Source organism: Diospyros lotus, chromosome 3 (genome assembly GCF_014633365.1).
Source record: "Diospyros lotus cultivar Yz01 chromosome 3, ASM1463336v1, whole genome shotgun sequence".
Classification (NCBI taxonomy): Eukaryota; Viridiplantae; Streptophyta; class Magnoliopsida; order Ericales; family Ebenaceae; genus Diospyros; species Diospyros lotus.
This window is the reverse complement of record NC_068340.1, coordinates 4,206,411-4,219,363: the sequence shown is the minus strand read 5'-3', so window position 1 is coordinate 4,219,363 and position 12,953 is coordinate 4,206,411. Positions and strand designations below refer to the sequence as shown.

Below are 12,953 nucleotides of genomic sequence, written 5' to 3'. Positions count from 1 at the left end.
GGCGGTGCTCTCAAATTACCACGTCAAACAATTATTATATTATCTGACATTAATAATATAATCATTTATAAAAAAATTAATAGTTTAATTAATCCACTTAAACTTCAGTAGCCAATTTAGCTCTTGAGCAAAAATACAATGACTATTTTGGCACTTTACAATTTTCTAAGTTATAGTATAAAATAAAAAAATTGAGTCTTATTTTCTAATTAAAAATTTAACAGTCAATAAAAATTAAGCCCTTACCTTGTACATGACCAAGAAGCTTATCCCACAAATTTTCTAGTTCAAAATAAAACGGAAATATATTAAATAAATACTATTTATAAAAAAAATTGAACAAATTAATAAATAGCTTTCTTCTATTAGGTCCACCATCGGTGTGATAACTTAGTGATAAAGATGTAGTAGTCATTGAAAAGAAAAGAAAAAGAAAAAAAAGAGAGAATTCATGCTTGCCGACATCGGCGTGCACCCAAATATTGGGTGTGCATAGTCGCGGAGTTGCGTGTATCTCAGCGGCCTGTATAGGATGGCTTGTTTAGGGAGGGAAGGAAGGAAGTAGAGTACATGGGGGATATAACCAGATCCATTAGCTCTCCCATAATCTATTACGCTTGGAATTATTAGCATTGTTATTCTTTTAAACTTTGTTATCAAAAAGCTTCAAAAGCATGTTTTCCAAAATAAAAAATACTTGAAGCATCAGCTTCGCGAAGATCAAGTGTACTATTTTGGCACTGATTGAGCTGCTGCTTAAAGAGAGTAATCCAACTGTCATTGCACCCCGAAAATTTGCTTCATTTGATTAAAAACTACCCAAAAAAAAAAGTGGGGGGGTAAAGAGTCCGATGGTGGGCTCTCTCATAGGCTATCCAAATGTCATGACTCCCCAGAAGACAGGCTTAGCTTTTAAGTACTAAGAAACACATTAAAGCATGGAAACTTATAAATAAGGTCATGAACGCACCGGGGAATGGCTGGCTTCAGCCCCTGAATTGTGGTAGTGGTGCTGGTTGTTCCCTCCACCCCCACCCCTGCCACCTCGGCCCCTACTGTTGTTATAGTAGTAGCTCCTTGGATTATAGTTCCTGGATTGGTCATAGTATTGGTTGGGACCATTCTGGTAACCGCCACCTCCCCAGCTGCTTCCTCGTCCTCCACGCCCATTGGGGTAACCCCTACGGCCACCCCCGAACCTACCACGTCCGCCTCTATGGTTTGGATAGTTCCTTCGAGGAATATAATGCTGCTGCTCCTCTGACTCCACATCCCTCGGACCCTGCTGTGGTTTGTCCCCTTCTGGTTGAGCTTGATCTTTCCTAGGATTTTCCATAGGAAATTCACCCTGCAGAGCACCATATTTCGTCAAACAAAAATCAGAAAATAATTAGTAGTAGACTTTTAAGTATACAAATAAAACCTCGTGGGGTTCTTCAACAGGACTAGATTGATCATTGTATATTTCTTCATTTCCTCGGACATCTGCTGTATCTTCAGCCTAAAAAAAAAAAAAAAGTGAAGTAAGCCATGCATAAGAAAATCTTGCTTATGAAAATAGTGCAACTAAAAAAACGAACTAGAGAAAAATACATTTGAGAAACAGTCAGGTCACCATAACAGAAGTTTGCACCCTCCCCGCTAAAATTAAAAAAAAATAAAAAGAAAGAAAGACAGTTGAAATGGTTTTCCGATGTAAGGTAAAGAACCTTGTAGCTCCTTTTGACACACCATGCTCCACACTAGCTTTATAGAAAATTGATGGTAATAATATCACAAATACATGTCCATAACGCATACGAAGAAACCTAAATAGGGGTTAACAGCATGAGCAGTATAAGATTAAAGAGAGATTCATCAAAGGAAGCACAAACCAATTTGCAGATTTATAGCCTACTCTCTTTTCCATTCAGGCTGCATAGTGGGAAGAGCTAGTCATCTGTAACTTTTCACTATAAGCCCTTAAATAGTGCAGGGAAGAGTCAATGTATGTATTATCCTATACCATGGTTTCCACCTCCACCATTCCCCCTCAGGATCAACAGAAAACTCCTATTCTTCTCTGGTAAACATGAGAGATAGAGAGGGACTTGAGCCCATTGAACTCCAATTCACCCCCTTTTCCTCCAACCCTATTGGGTCCAGGTTGACAACAATCAGAGAATGAAACCGAATCCCAAAAGTTAAGAGAGAGAGAGAGAGAGAGGGGCATAAACTTGAATTACTATTCAGCTCTGCTTTGCCATGTTGCCTTTATTCCCCCGTTCTCCATTTTACCTACAGTAAAAGACACAACCACATTGCTATTGGAACAAGAAATGAATTAACATTAATTACAAGTGGCCGTTTTCTCCTCTCTAAATAGCAATTGGCAAGACATGGCAGTTCTATGATTCCTCTACCAAGTGGATTCTCTCCTATTCAGCTCCAGCATGCTGTTTTAGTCTCCCTTTTCCCCACTTTACCTTATAGCACACACAGAACACCTCTCCTCACCTCCTCCCCCGTTCCCCTCCCCCCCCCCCCCCAAAAAAAAAAAAAAATCAAGGGCTATCCTATAGGATCTAATGGCTTCAACCAATCATAATCAGAAACCAAATTTCATGAAGAAAAGGTTGGATGCACCTGAGTTAAACCATATGAGAAATCCAAAGGACAATTTCAACTTTTGAGTAATTCATCAATATAAACTTTACAGGTAGATGCAGTAATGCCTCTAATGAATCTACTATAAACAGAAGTTGACAAATAACATCAAGAATCCATCTTAAACTTGGAAGAAATGGAAAAGCAGTCCCAAGGGTGCGCATAGTTGTTAAAAGTGCACCTACGTGCAAGGCGCAGCTCTGTGCACCTTATCACCACTGAGGCGCTGCCTAGGCACATGAGGCACACACCTCATGCAAAGCACAAGGTGCTTGAGGGGGATGCCTTGATTGTGTATTACAACCCTATTTCTTGTACATTTGTCATTGTAGATCTAATTTCTTGTTGATTGGATTGCATGTTCTTATATATTGGTGAGAGACGAACCTAACAGTGTAAACCACAGGTGTGCTGGCTATGTTGCACAGAAACACCTTATAGGTGCCATTTCTCCGTTTTCGAAACATTTATAAAACGTTTCCTATTCTCGTTTCAGACCCTATTTATGCCTATTTTTTTAAAAGAATGCTTGTTTCCACGTTTCCGTTTTCTATCGGAAACGTTTCCTGTTTCCATGCAACATGGTGTGCTGGAGCTCCCACTCGCTAGGATCCTTTGACAGTGATGCTCACTCACTAGAGAACTGTCAGCAATTAAGGGTTCTAATCTTGTTCCCAATTTCAGACAAGACTCAATCAGATTGATTGATTGATTTAATTGATGGGTAATTGATTGGCTATATATATTTTCTAAAATAAGAGTTGTATCTTCTAGATCTAGATTAGTATATCTTTGATTGATTTGTTGTATTCTAAATTTATATAGTTTCCTAATCTAGGTTTAGAAATCTTTCCTTAACTAGTTTTTTAGCAACTTCCTAATCTTGTAAGGAAGTCTGTATAAATTGAGTTCCTCGAGTAAGATGAATAAGATTGAAGAGAAGCATTTTTTCCTATTTTTCTAACATGGTATTAGAGCCCTAGGATTCCTCAACAGATTCCTTGGGACGATCGTTGCTTATCTCTTTCAATCTTCTCTCCATTAGTATTATTTTTCTTCTTCCACCCAACCTTCGTGGAGCATGTCTACCATTCAAGATCCTTCACCGATTCAGCATTTAGCCATACCTCAGAGATTCCAATTACTGGAACTCAAAATAGAGGCTCCGGGGGGGAGTTGCAGAATCTTCAGACAGCTTACCGCTTGAATGGTAAGAACTATCTAAAGTGGTCACAACTGATCAGAACCTTCCTTAAAGGAAAGGGGAAGATTGGCCATCTGTTGGGAACTAGCCCAAAGGAGAGTGATCTAACGTTTGGAGCATGGGATGAAGAAGACTCCTTGGTAATGTCTTGGCTCTGAAATTCTATGATTCTAGAAATCAGTGACACTGTCATGTTCTTGACAATAACCAAAGACATATGGGAGGCCATAAAGCTGACTTATTCAAAGGTTAAGGATGCGGTCCAAATCTATGAAATACGGGCAAGGGTGGCAGCAACCAAGCAAGGTACTAAACTATTACTAAGTATGCAAATTTGGTGCAAACTCTGTGGCAAGAACTTGACCACTACCAGTGTCTAGAGATGAAGTGCAGTGAGGATGCTGAACTACATAAGAGATTTGTTGAAAATGAGCAAAAATATGATTTTTTTAGTCGATCTCAACATAGAATTTGATGCAGTCAGAGTGCAAATCCTTGGCAAGGAAGACATCTCTTCCTTGAATGAGGTAATCTCTCTAATACGAGCAGAAGAAGGGAGAAGGGGTGTACTGCTAGAACCTATTTCGAATGAGAGCTCGACCTTAGTATCCTTAAAAGCTCACTATCAGAGCAAAGGACCTAGAGATGAGAAAAAACCCACAAATAGAGATTCCCTATGGTGTACCTATTGTAAAAAGCCTAGGCACACCATAGAGAAGTGTTGGAAGCTTCATGGAAAGCCACCCAAAGGAGGACCAGGAAGAAGCCAAGTGCAGGGACAAGCCTATATGGCAGGCAACAGTCAACAATCTGAAACAAGGGATTTGGAACAAGGATGGGAGATTTTTGAACTCAGTAAGACAGAAATCGAAAGGCTGAGGAGTTTATTAGGGTCCCTAGACAAGAAGGCAGAAAAAGGTACCTGCTCTCTTGCCCTCACAGGTACTTCTTCCTTATCTTTTTCCCTACATGCTTAAGAAAATCTGCACCAAAATTATTGGATCCTAAACTCTGGTGCTTCAGACCATATGACTTCCTATCCACACTTGTTCATCTCCTATAGCCCATGTTCTAGCTCAAGAAAAATCACAATGGCAGATGGCTCTCTTACCACTGTTGCCAGCCAAGGAGATGTTCTCCTTCAATGAGCACCTAACCCTAAAAAATGTTCTTCATGTCCCTAAGTTGTTTGCTAATCTCATATCTATCCAAAAACTCATTGAAGATACTAATTGCAGTGTATTTTTCTATTCTAATGTCTGTGAGATACAGGAATAGGGTAAGAAGAGGATGATTGGGCTTGCTAGAGCTAGGGAAGAACTTTACTACCTTGAGAAACCAAGTGGGCAGGATAAAAAGCAGTCTCTTCCTCTTATGTCATGCCTAATTCAATCCAATAAAGATAAGATGTGGTTAGAACACTATAGGCTCGGTCACTCTTCTTTTCTCACCCTCAAATTAATGTTTCCTGATTTAGCCAAAGGTCTTGACTTTAAACAATTTAGTTGTGATGTGTGTAAACTTGCAAAACATAAACGAGTATATTTTCCTCTATCCAATAAAAGGATCGAATCTCCATTTTCTCTAATTCATAATGACATTTGGAGTCCATCAAATGTTCCCAATATTTCTAGGGCAAGATGGTTTGTTATATTTGTGGATGATTGTACTGGGGTAGTTTGGTTGTATTTGCTAAAATCAAAATCAGAAGTAAGCTATGTGTTTCCTACATTTTATACCATGATCAAAACTCAGTTTGGAGTAGGAATAAAATAGTTTAGATCTGACAATGCTAGAGATTTTTTCAACCTATCTTTATCTGATTTCTTTCAGCAACAAGGGATAATCCATGAGACCTCTTGTCCCTACACTCCTCAACAGAATGGAGTAGCCGAGAGGAAAAATGACCACCTTTTAGCTATTATTCGAGCCCTTCTCTTTCACCATAATGTACCAAAACATTATTGGGGAGAAGCAGCTCTAACAGCCACTTCCCTCATCAATAGACTTCCATCCAAAACCTTAGAATCTCATAGCCCAATTCGATTGTTGACTAACCATTTTCCTAATTTTCATGTGGCTAGTAGTTGGCAGCCTAAGATATTCGGGTGCACAGCCTATGTTCATGTTCCTACGGTTAATAGAGGGAAGCTTGATCCTTGTGCATTACAATGTGTGTTCACTGAATATTCCTCTACACAAAAAGGTTATAGGTGTTATCACCCTCCTTCAAAGAAATTTTTTGTATCTGCAGATGTGACCTTTGCTGAGAATGAATCTTACTTCAAAGCCTCTAGTACTCCAGAACAAAACCTAACTGTAACTAGTGGGACTTCTCCTTTATCTCTTTCTGATCATGATCTATCACCCTCCTTGAACCCATCTTCTAATCTAAAAGATTCAGTAGGAGTGTCATCCGAGGAGGCGCCATCATCTACTCTTCGTCCATTACAAGTCTATTCAAGGAGGAAGAAACCTGAATCTAACCCTATGCAAGCTCCAGCATCCCCTACAAGTCCTACCAGCCCTGAAATATCCATAAGCAGAAGAAACACTGACAATTCTGCCACTATTTCAGAGCCATCTCCAGGTATCTCCTCAACTAATACTCTTGATAATAGCCCTGTGATAGATATTGAATCCACACCCAAATCAAATACATATGATCTAAATTGGCCTATTGCACATAGAAAAGGAACCAGAGCCTGCACTAAACATCCTTTGCATCTATTTCTTTCCTTTTCTAAGATGTCATCTGCCCACAGAGCCTTTCTTACTAGCCTACACACTATTCCTATCCCACACAATTTTTCTAAAGCTATAGGGAATAAGAATTGGAAGGATGTCATGGAGGCTGAGATGGCAGCCCTAGAAAAAAATCAGAACTGGGATTTGGATTTGGTGGAATTACCCGAGGAAAACATCTGGTAGATTGTAAATGGGTCTATACTGTGAAATATAAATCTGATAGATCTATAGATCGGTACAAGGCAAGATTAATTGCCAAGGATACACACAAGTGTATGGGGTGGATTATTTGGACACATTTGCACTTGTGGTAAAGCTGAATATAGTTAGGGTTCTTCTTTCCTTGGTTGTTAACCTAGATTGGCCACTGCATCAATTTGATGTTCAAAACGCATTTTTACATGGGAATCTAGAAGAGGAGGTGTATATGGAAATACCATCAGATTATGGGACAAAAGAACCGGTTGTATGCAAATTAAAAAAAGCCTTATATGGGCTGAAGTAGTCCCCACAGGCTTGGTTTGGAAGATTTACAAGTGTCATGCTTAACATGGGGTATAGGCAAAGCCAAGGAGACCATACACTTTTTATACACCACTCGGCTACAGGGGGAGTAACAGTGCTTATTATGTATGTGAATGATATTATTGTTACTGTAAATAATGAGGAAGGTATGACAAAATTAAAGGAGTGTCTAGTGAAGGAATTCGAGATTAAAGATTTGGGGAGATTAAAATATTTTTTGTGAATAGAAGTGGCTCATTCAGAGGATGGAATATTCATTTCCCAGAAAAAATATATAGTGGATCTCCTGAATGAAACTGGATTGCTTGGCTGCAAGGTAGTTGAAACTCTTATTGACTCGAATCATAAACTAGGAGAAGCTTTAGAAGACAATATGGTTGACAAAGGAACTTATCAAAGGTTAGTTGGAAAGTTGATATATCTGGCCCATACTCGGCCTGATATAGCCTATGCAGTAGGGGTGGTAAGTCAATTTATACACAATCCGAAAGAAAGACATCTTAAAGCTGTGTACAGGATACTTCATTATTTGAAGGGAGCACCTGGGAAAGGCATTCTATTCAAGAAAGGAGAAGCCATGACACTAGAGGCATACATAGATGTTGACCATGCAGGATTTGTTGTAGATAGAAGATCAACTTCTGGCTATTGTACCATGTTAGGAGATAATTTGGTGACATGGAGAAGCAAGAAACAAAATGTGGTTGCTAGGTTAAATGTTGAAGCAGAATTCCGGTACTTGGCCCTAGGTATGTGTGAATTATTGTGGCTAAAAATTTTGCTAAATGATCACAGGGTTGAATGGACTGCACCTATGAAGCTCTATTGTGATAACAAGTCGACAATTAGTATCTCTCATAACCTAGTTCAACACGACCGGACGAAGCATGTTGAAGTGGACAAACATTTTATAAAAGAAAAATTGGACAGTGGTTTGATATGCACACCATATATTTCATCACACAATCAATTAGCAGATGTGCTAACCAAAGGCTTGCCTGCAGCCGTGTTTAAAAGAATGACAAGCAAGATTGGAATGCATGATATCCATAACCAATCTTGAGGGGGAGTGTCAGCAATTAAGGGTTCTAATCTTGTTCCCAATTTCAGACAAGACTCAATCAGGATTGATTGATTGATTTAATTGATGGGTAATTGATTCGTTGTATATATTTTCTAAAATAAGAGTTGTATCTTCTAGATCTAAAATAGTATATCTTTGATTGATTTGTTGTATTCTAAATTTATATAGTTTCCTAATCTAGGTTTAGAAATCTTTCCTTAACCAGTTTTTTAGCAACTTCCTAATCTTGTAAGGAAGTCCTGTATAAATTGAGTTCCTCGAGTAAGAGATGAATAAGATTGAAGAGAAGCATTTTTACTATTTTTCTTAACAAGAACTACTCACGTTTGTGTTCTGGCTCATTTTTCTTCCTTTCTTCTAATTTCTTTTGCAATATAGAATAAACTAATTATTTGTTGTAATTGCTTTGTGATGTGTTCTACTCTAATTCTTTTTTCTTTGTTCTAATTTACATTGCAATTTACAATAAACTAATCATTTTCATTGTGTGCTCTACCAATTTTTTTTCAAGCAATCAAATACCAGCATGAGCAAAAGACAAGCGTAGCGGAGATGAGGATGCTAAGATGGATGTGCGATCATACAAGAAAAGATAAAATTAGAAATAAGGTTATTCGTAATAAGGTAAGAGTAGTGCCAATCGAGGAGAAGATGAGAAAGACTAGACTAAGATGGTTTGATCATGTGATGAGAAGACCAAGAGATACTCCTGTGAGAAGAGTTGATGAAATGGAACAATTAGTCAAAAAAAAAAGAGGTAGAGGAGAAATATTAAAGTTTGATATGAAGTGTATGGGCCTAAATGAAGATATAACAAAAGACGAAAATATATGGAAGTCTAGAATTCATGTAGCCGATCCCACATAGTGGGATAAAGGCTGAATATGTTGTTGTTATCTTCTAATTTTTTTTGTAATTTAAAAGAAACTAATTGTTTTTGTTGTGTTTTGTTGTAATTTTTTTTTCTTGCTTCTAATTGTAAAAGAAATTAGAAGAAACTAATTATTTTCCTATAATTGTTTTTTGCAGTGTGATCTGCTATAAATTTTTCTTTCATCTAATCTCTTTGGTAGTTAAAAGAAACTAATTGTTTTTCTGCAATAATATTAGTTGTTAGTATAAGTTGGTTATTTGCATTCATGATTTTATGAGTTTGCATCTATCTCCTTACAAGTACATATTAAAAAGAATAGTGTATAAGTATTTTATAAGCATTTTGCATAAATGTGTGCCTCATGTACCTAAGGCTCGTGCTTTGCCTTGCGCCTTGTATCTAGGCCACAAGCACTAATTTGTGCTCAGTGTGCCTTCTGCCTTTGACAGCTATGAGGGTACCCATATAAAACACATCAAACCATCTTCCATGCACAAAGGGTTTCGAATAACATTTCAGTTATTCTCAAATTGCAAGAACAGATTCCAGTTTTCATTCAAACTACAATGTGGAAAACAACTATTCAGTAAGAATTGTAAGTTACAAGTAAATAAATAACTAGCTAACTACTTTAAAGGTTACATAGTTCATTGGTTTTATTAGTAAAACCTATGTTACAGAGGCTTTGGTGTCAGCACGGATGCAGATGGGGCATCCTTAAACCTTTTTAAGTTAGTATTAAGATATGTGTATGTATAATGACATGAGGAACCAAGGGTAAACAGAAGAATAAACAAATGATAGGGGGAAAGAAAAACCAAATGTAGTAACAGCAATACTGACCTGGAAATAAGTTACATGGTTATCCCCTTGATACATTCTTCTTTTTCTTGGTAGGAACTTATTTCTTAGCTGACCCTACCGAGTGGGATTAAGATTTGATGTGTTGTTGAAAGATCTTATTTACTGACCCCCCCCCCAAAAAAAAAAAAAAAAAAACCTCATATGATAAGTAATGATAGACCTATGCATTGCATTTTATTATTATTATTAATTTTTTTTTCTATTTCTTCCTTTTTGAGGGGATGGGTGGAAGGAAGAAAGGAGGTGGACAGATTTCCTACCTGTCACTTCCATCTCAATCCTCAAAATTCTCAAATTCCATCAACAACCTTCCATGGCTTCTAGTAAGATAAATTGACCAGATCAGCAACAACTCACGAGTCTTAATCCCATTGGGAAAAAGGAACCAGACCAAGAAAACCAAATAAAATAGCAACAATAGCTACTCATGCATAGCATACATACATGCACCTATAACAAATTTCTGATTCTTTACGAAAAATATAGATACACACTTTTCTTGCCTCTACAACATTCTACACAGCTAACCTTAATTCAACCATAAGGTGTCTCAAGTTAAATTTACAGGAAGCAAATTAATCATCATGCTGGTCAAAATGACGAGAAAAGCAGCGATAACAAATAGAAAACCCTCAAAACTTGATCGAATAAACTAGTCTACTTCAAATGTATAAAAATCTGTTGGAATTTACACCAATTTGAAAATCACATCATATCTATAGTTCCACAGCATAACCCTAATAACAATTTTTTTTCTTAGTCAAGGAGAATTCAACTTATGTGGGTAATGTGGGGAACAACCCTCCAATCAGCTGCAACAACCCCTGGGGGATAGTCTAGCTACAAATGAATTTAAATTGAACAATATTAACAACATAACCATGTCTTGCAAGGTCCTTTAGTTACTTTTGACTCTTTGACTGCAATATAAGCATGACATCAACAAGATTATCTTACTGCCACAAAAGAACCGTTAACAGCACAGAAGGAACATGGTTTTACAACATTTTTCTTTACATCAACTTTTGCAAATGCATGCAAATTCTTCAGAAGTAGGCAGTTAATAGTGTGAAACCATTCAACTCCAAAAGGAAATGTATCCACCAGATATTAAGAGTAAGATAATCTACATTCTAAATTTCATTTCTGAGTATCTAATTGACCAAATGAGATAGAAATATTACAATCCACAAAATGAAAGCAATCAATCTAACGCGACAACACTAAATCTGATCATAACAAAATTAAATTAAAAAAACTTAATTACCCTAATTTGCAAGTTTTACCTTCTGCTCATATTGAACATCCAAACGCTCAATCGGCTCACTCACTGGCACCACGGAACTATGAACTGGAACATGAAAAGAGGTATAATTGCCACCAGCAGCTGCCGCCATTTCAACCGTAGCTTTCATCTCGGGCGTCGTAGTGAAATAGTCCGAAGCCATAATCTTATTGAGCTTCGCTCGCAACGCAGCATCTACAGATCACGAATCAAACTCACAACGGAGAGAAACAAAAATAAAACAAATGCATAACCTGAAGAATAAAATAAGAAACCAAACATACAAGTAATGTTCGAATCTGAATCAATTGGCTGCTCCGAGTTGGTGAGCCACAGTTTCGCGTGCTCGATACACCGTTGCAACGCGTTCTTGTGCGAGAGGCTCGAATCTACCCGCCGAGAAATCAAGAAGCCCCCCAACTTGGAGATGAAATCCAAGTCCCTCTCGCCAAGTAAATCAGCCGATTCGTCGTCAGTAACATAGTCATAGGTCAAGCAACACCCCCTCTCGTGCGTGCGGGTCAGCATTATCGAAGTGAAATCGTTCTGGCTCTTCACGTCGAACATGGTCCCGAAGTAGAGCACGTTCAGGACATCCTCGATCATTTTGTCGTCAACCTCGGCCGAATTTGTCTTGTCGTCGTGGAAATTCATAGTCGAAGATTGGTGGCGCTGCACGGCAAGGGAGATCTCGTCCTCGACGGCGGCGGAGAGGGGCTGGTGGAGTTTCTCGAGCTCGTCGATGGCGGCTGAGAGAGAGGGTTTGGAGCGGAGGACCTCCTCCTGCTCCTTGTTAAGGGGCTTGCCTTGGGCGACGGAGTCTTCCATTTGGAGGATGCGATTGTACTTCTTGCGCAGGGCTCGGAGGCGCTTGTTGATTAAGCTGAGGACTGGTCCGTCGTTGGCGTCCGAGGCTGCCGTCGCCGCCATTGCAGAGCTCGCGCTTCGGTGCGTTCGACGGATGGAGCAATGGTTGCGCCGCCGTGGACGGCTGTGATGGCGAGGGTTTTCGGAGGTTTTGGGGAGCTGAAGGCCACTGCCGCACGGAGACGACGTGAAGCGCTAAGTGGGGATTTTAAGCAAAGAGGGAGGAGATTTTAACGCCGTGCTTGGATTTGGATTTGGATTTGGAAGTTGTTGAAATGGGAAAGTAGAAAGCAAAAAAAAGGGAAATATATAGTTGTTGAAATTGGGCTCAAATTTGCAAATAGGCTTTCTAGCTGGGCCTTTGTTTGGATCATGGTCTGAATCAGAAAAGCCCAAGCCCAATGTGGTAGCTCGTTTTGCATTTGAAAAGCCCAATATTCCATTGGTATTCAATATAGGTTAAGAGAGTAAAAGCAGTGAATCAATGGCCACATTAAACTTGCAAAAACCTTGCAGATGAGATTTACACGCCGCTGGAATGGATTCCAGGAATGGGCCACATGCGACTCAAAGACAGACATGCCAAGCTTCGTCCAAACCACGGACCAAGCCGACATTGCCTTCAACCGCTGGCTCCAAGAGTCCCAAAACTGCTTGAAACCCAAGCCGTCATCTTTAACAGTTCAACTCGTTTGACGATTTCGAGCACAGAGTTCTCCCCGTCATCTCGTCCCTCTTCTCCAACATCTACACCGTCGGCCCGCTCGCTCTGCTCTGCAAAACCCTGCCAGAAAGCGAGATAAACTCCCGGAGATCCAGCCTCTGGGAAGAGAACCGCGAATGCACAGAATGGCTG

General features: G+C 39.1%; 1 protein-coding gene across 1 annotated transcript; it reads right to left on the bottom strand.

Annotated features, from left to right (window-relative positions):
• Nucleotides 1-744: 744 nt before the first annotated feature.
• Nucleotides 745-12,377, bottom strand: LOC127798065 (uncharacterized). The gene is made up of 4 exons (XM_052331362.1): nucleotides 11,515-12,377; nucleotides 11,232-11,425; nucleotides 1,424-1,501; nucleotides 745-1,348 (listed from the first exon to the last, which is right to left on the bottom strand). Exons 1-4 carry the CDS (start codon nucleotides 12,158-12,160, stop codon nucleotides 959-961), a joined length of 1,308 nt encoding a protein of 435 aa, XP_052187322.1. The 5' UTR covers nucleotides 12,161-12,377; the 3' UTR covers nucleotides 745-958.
• Between the last annotated feature and the right edge of the window lie 576 nt (nucleotides 12,378-12,953).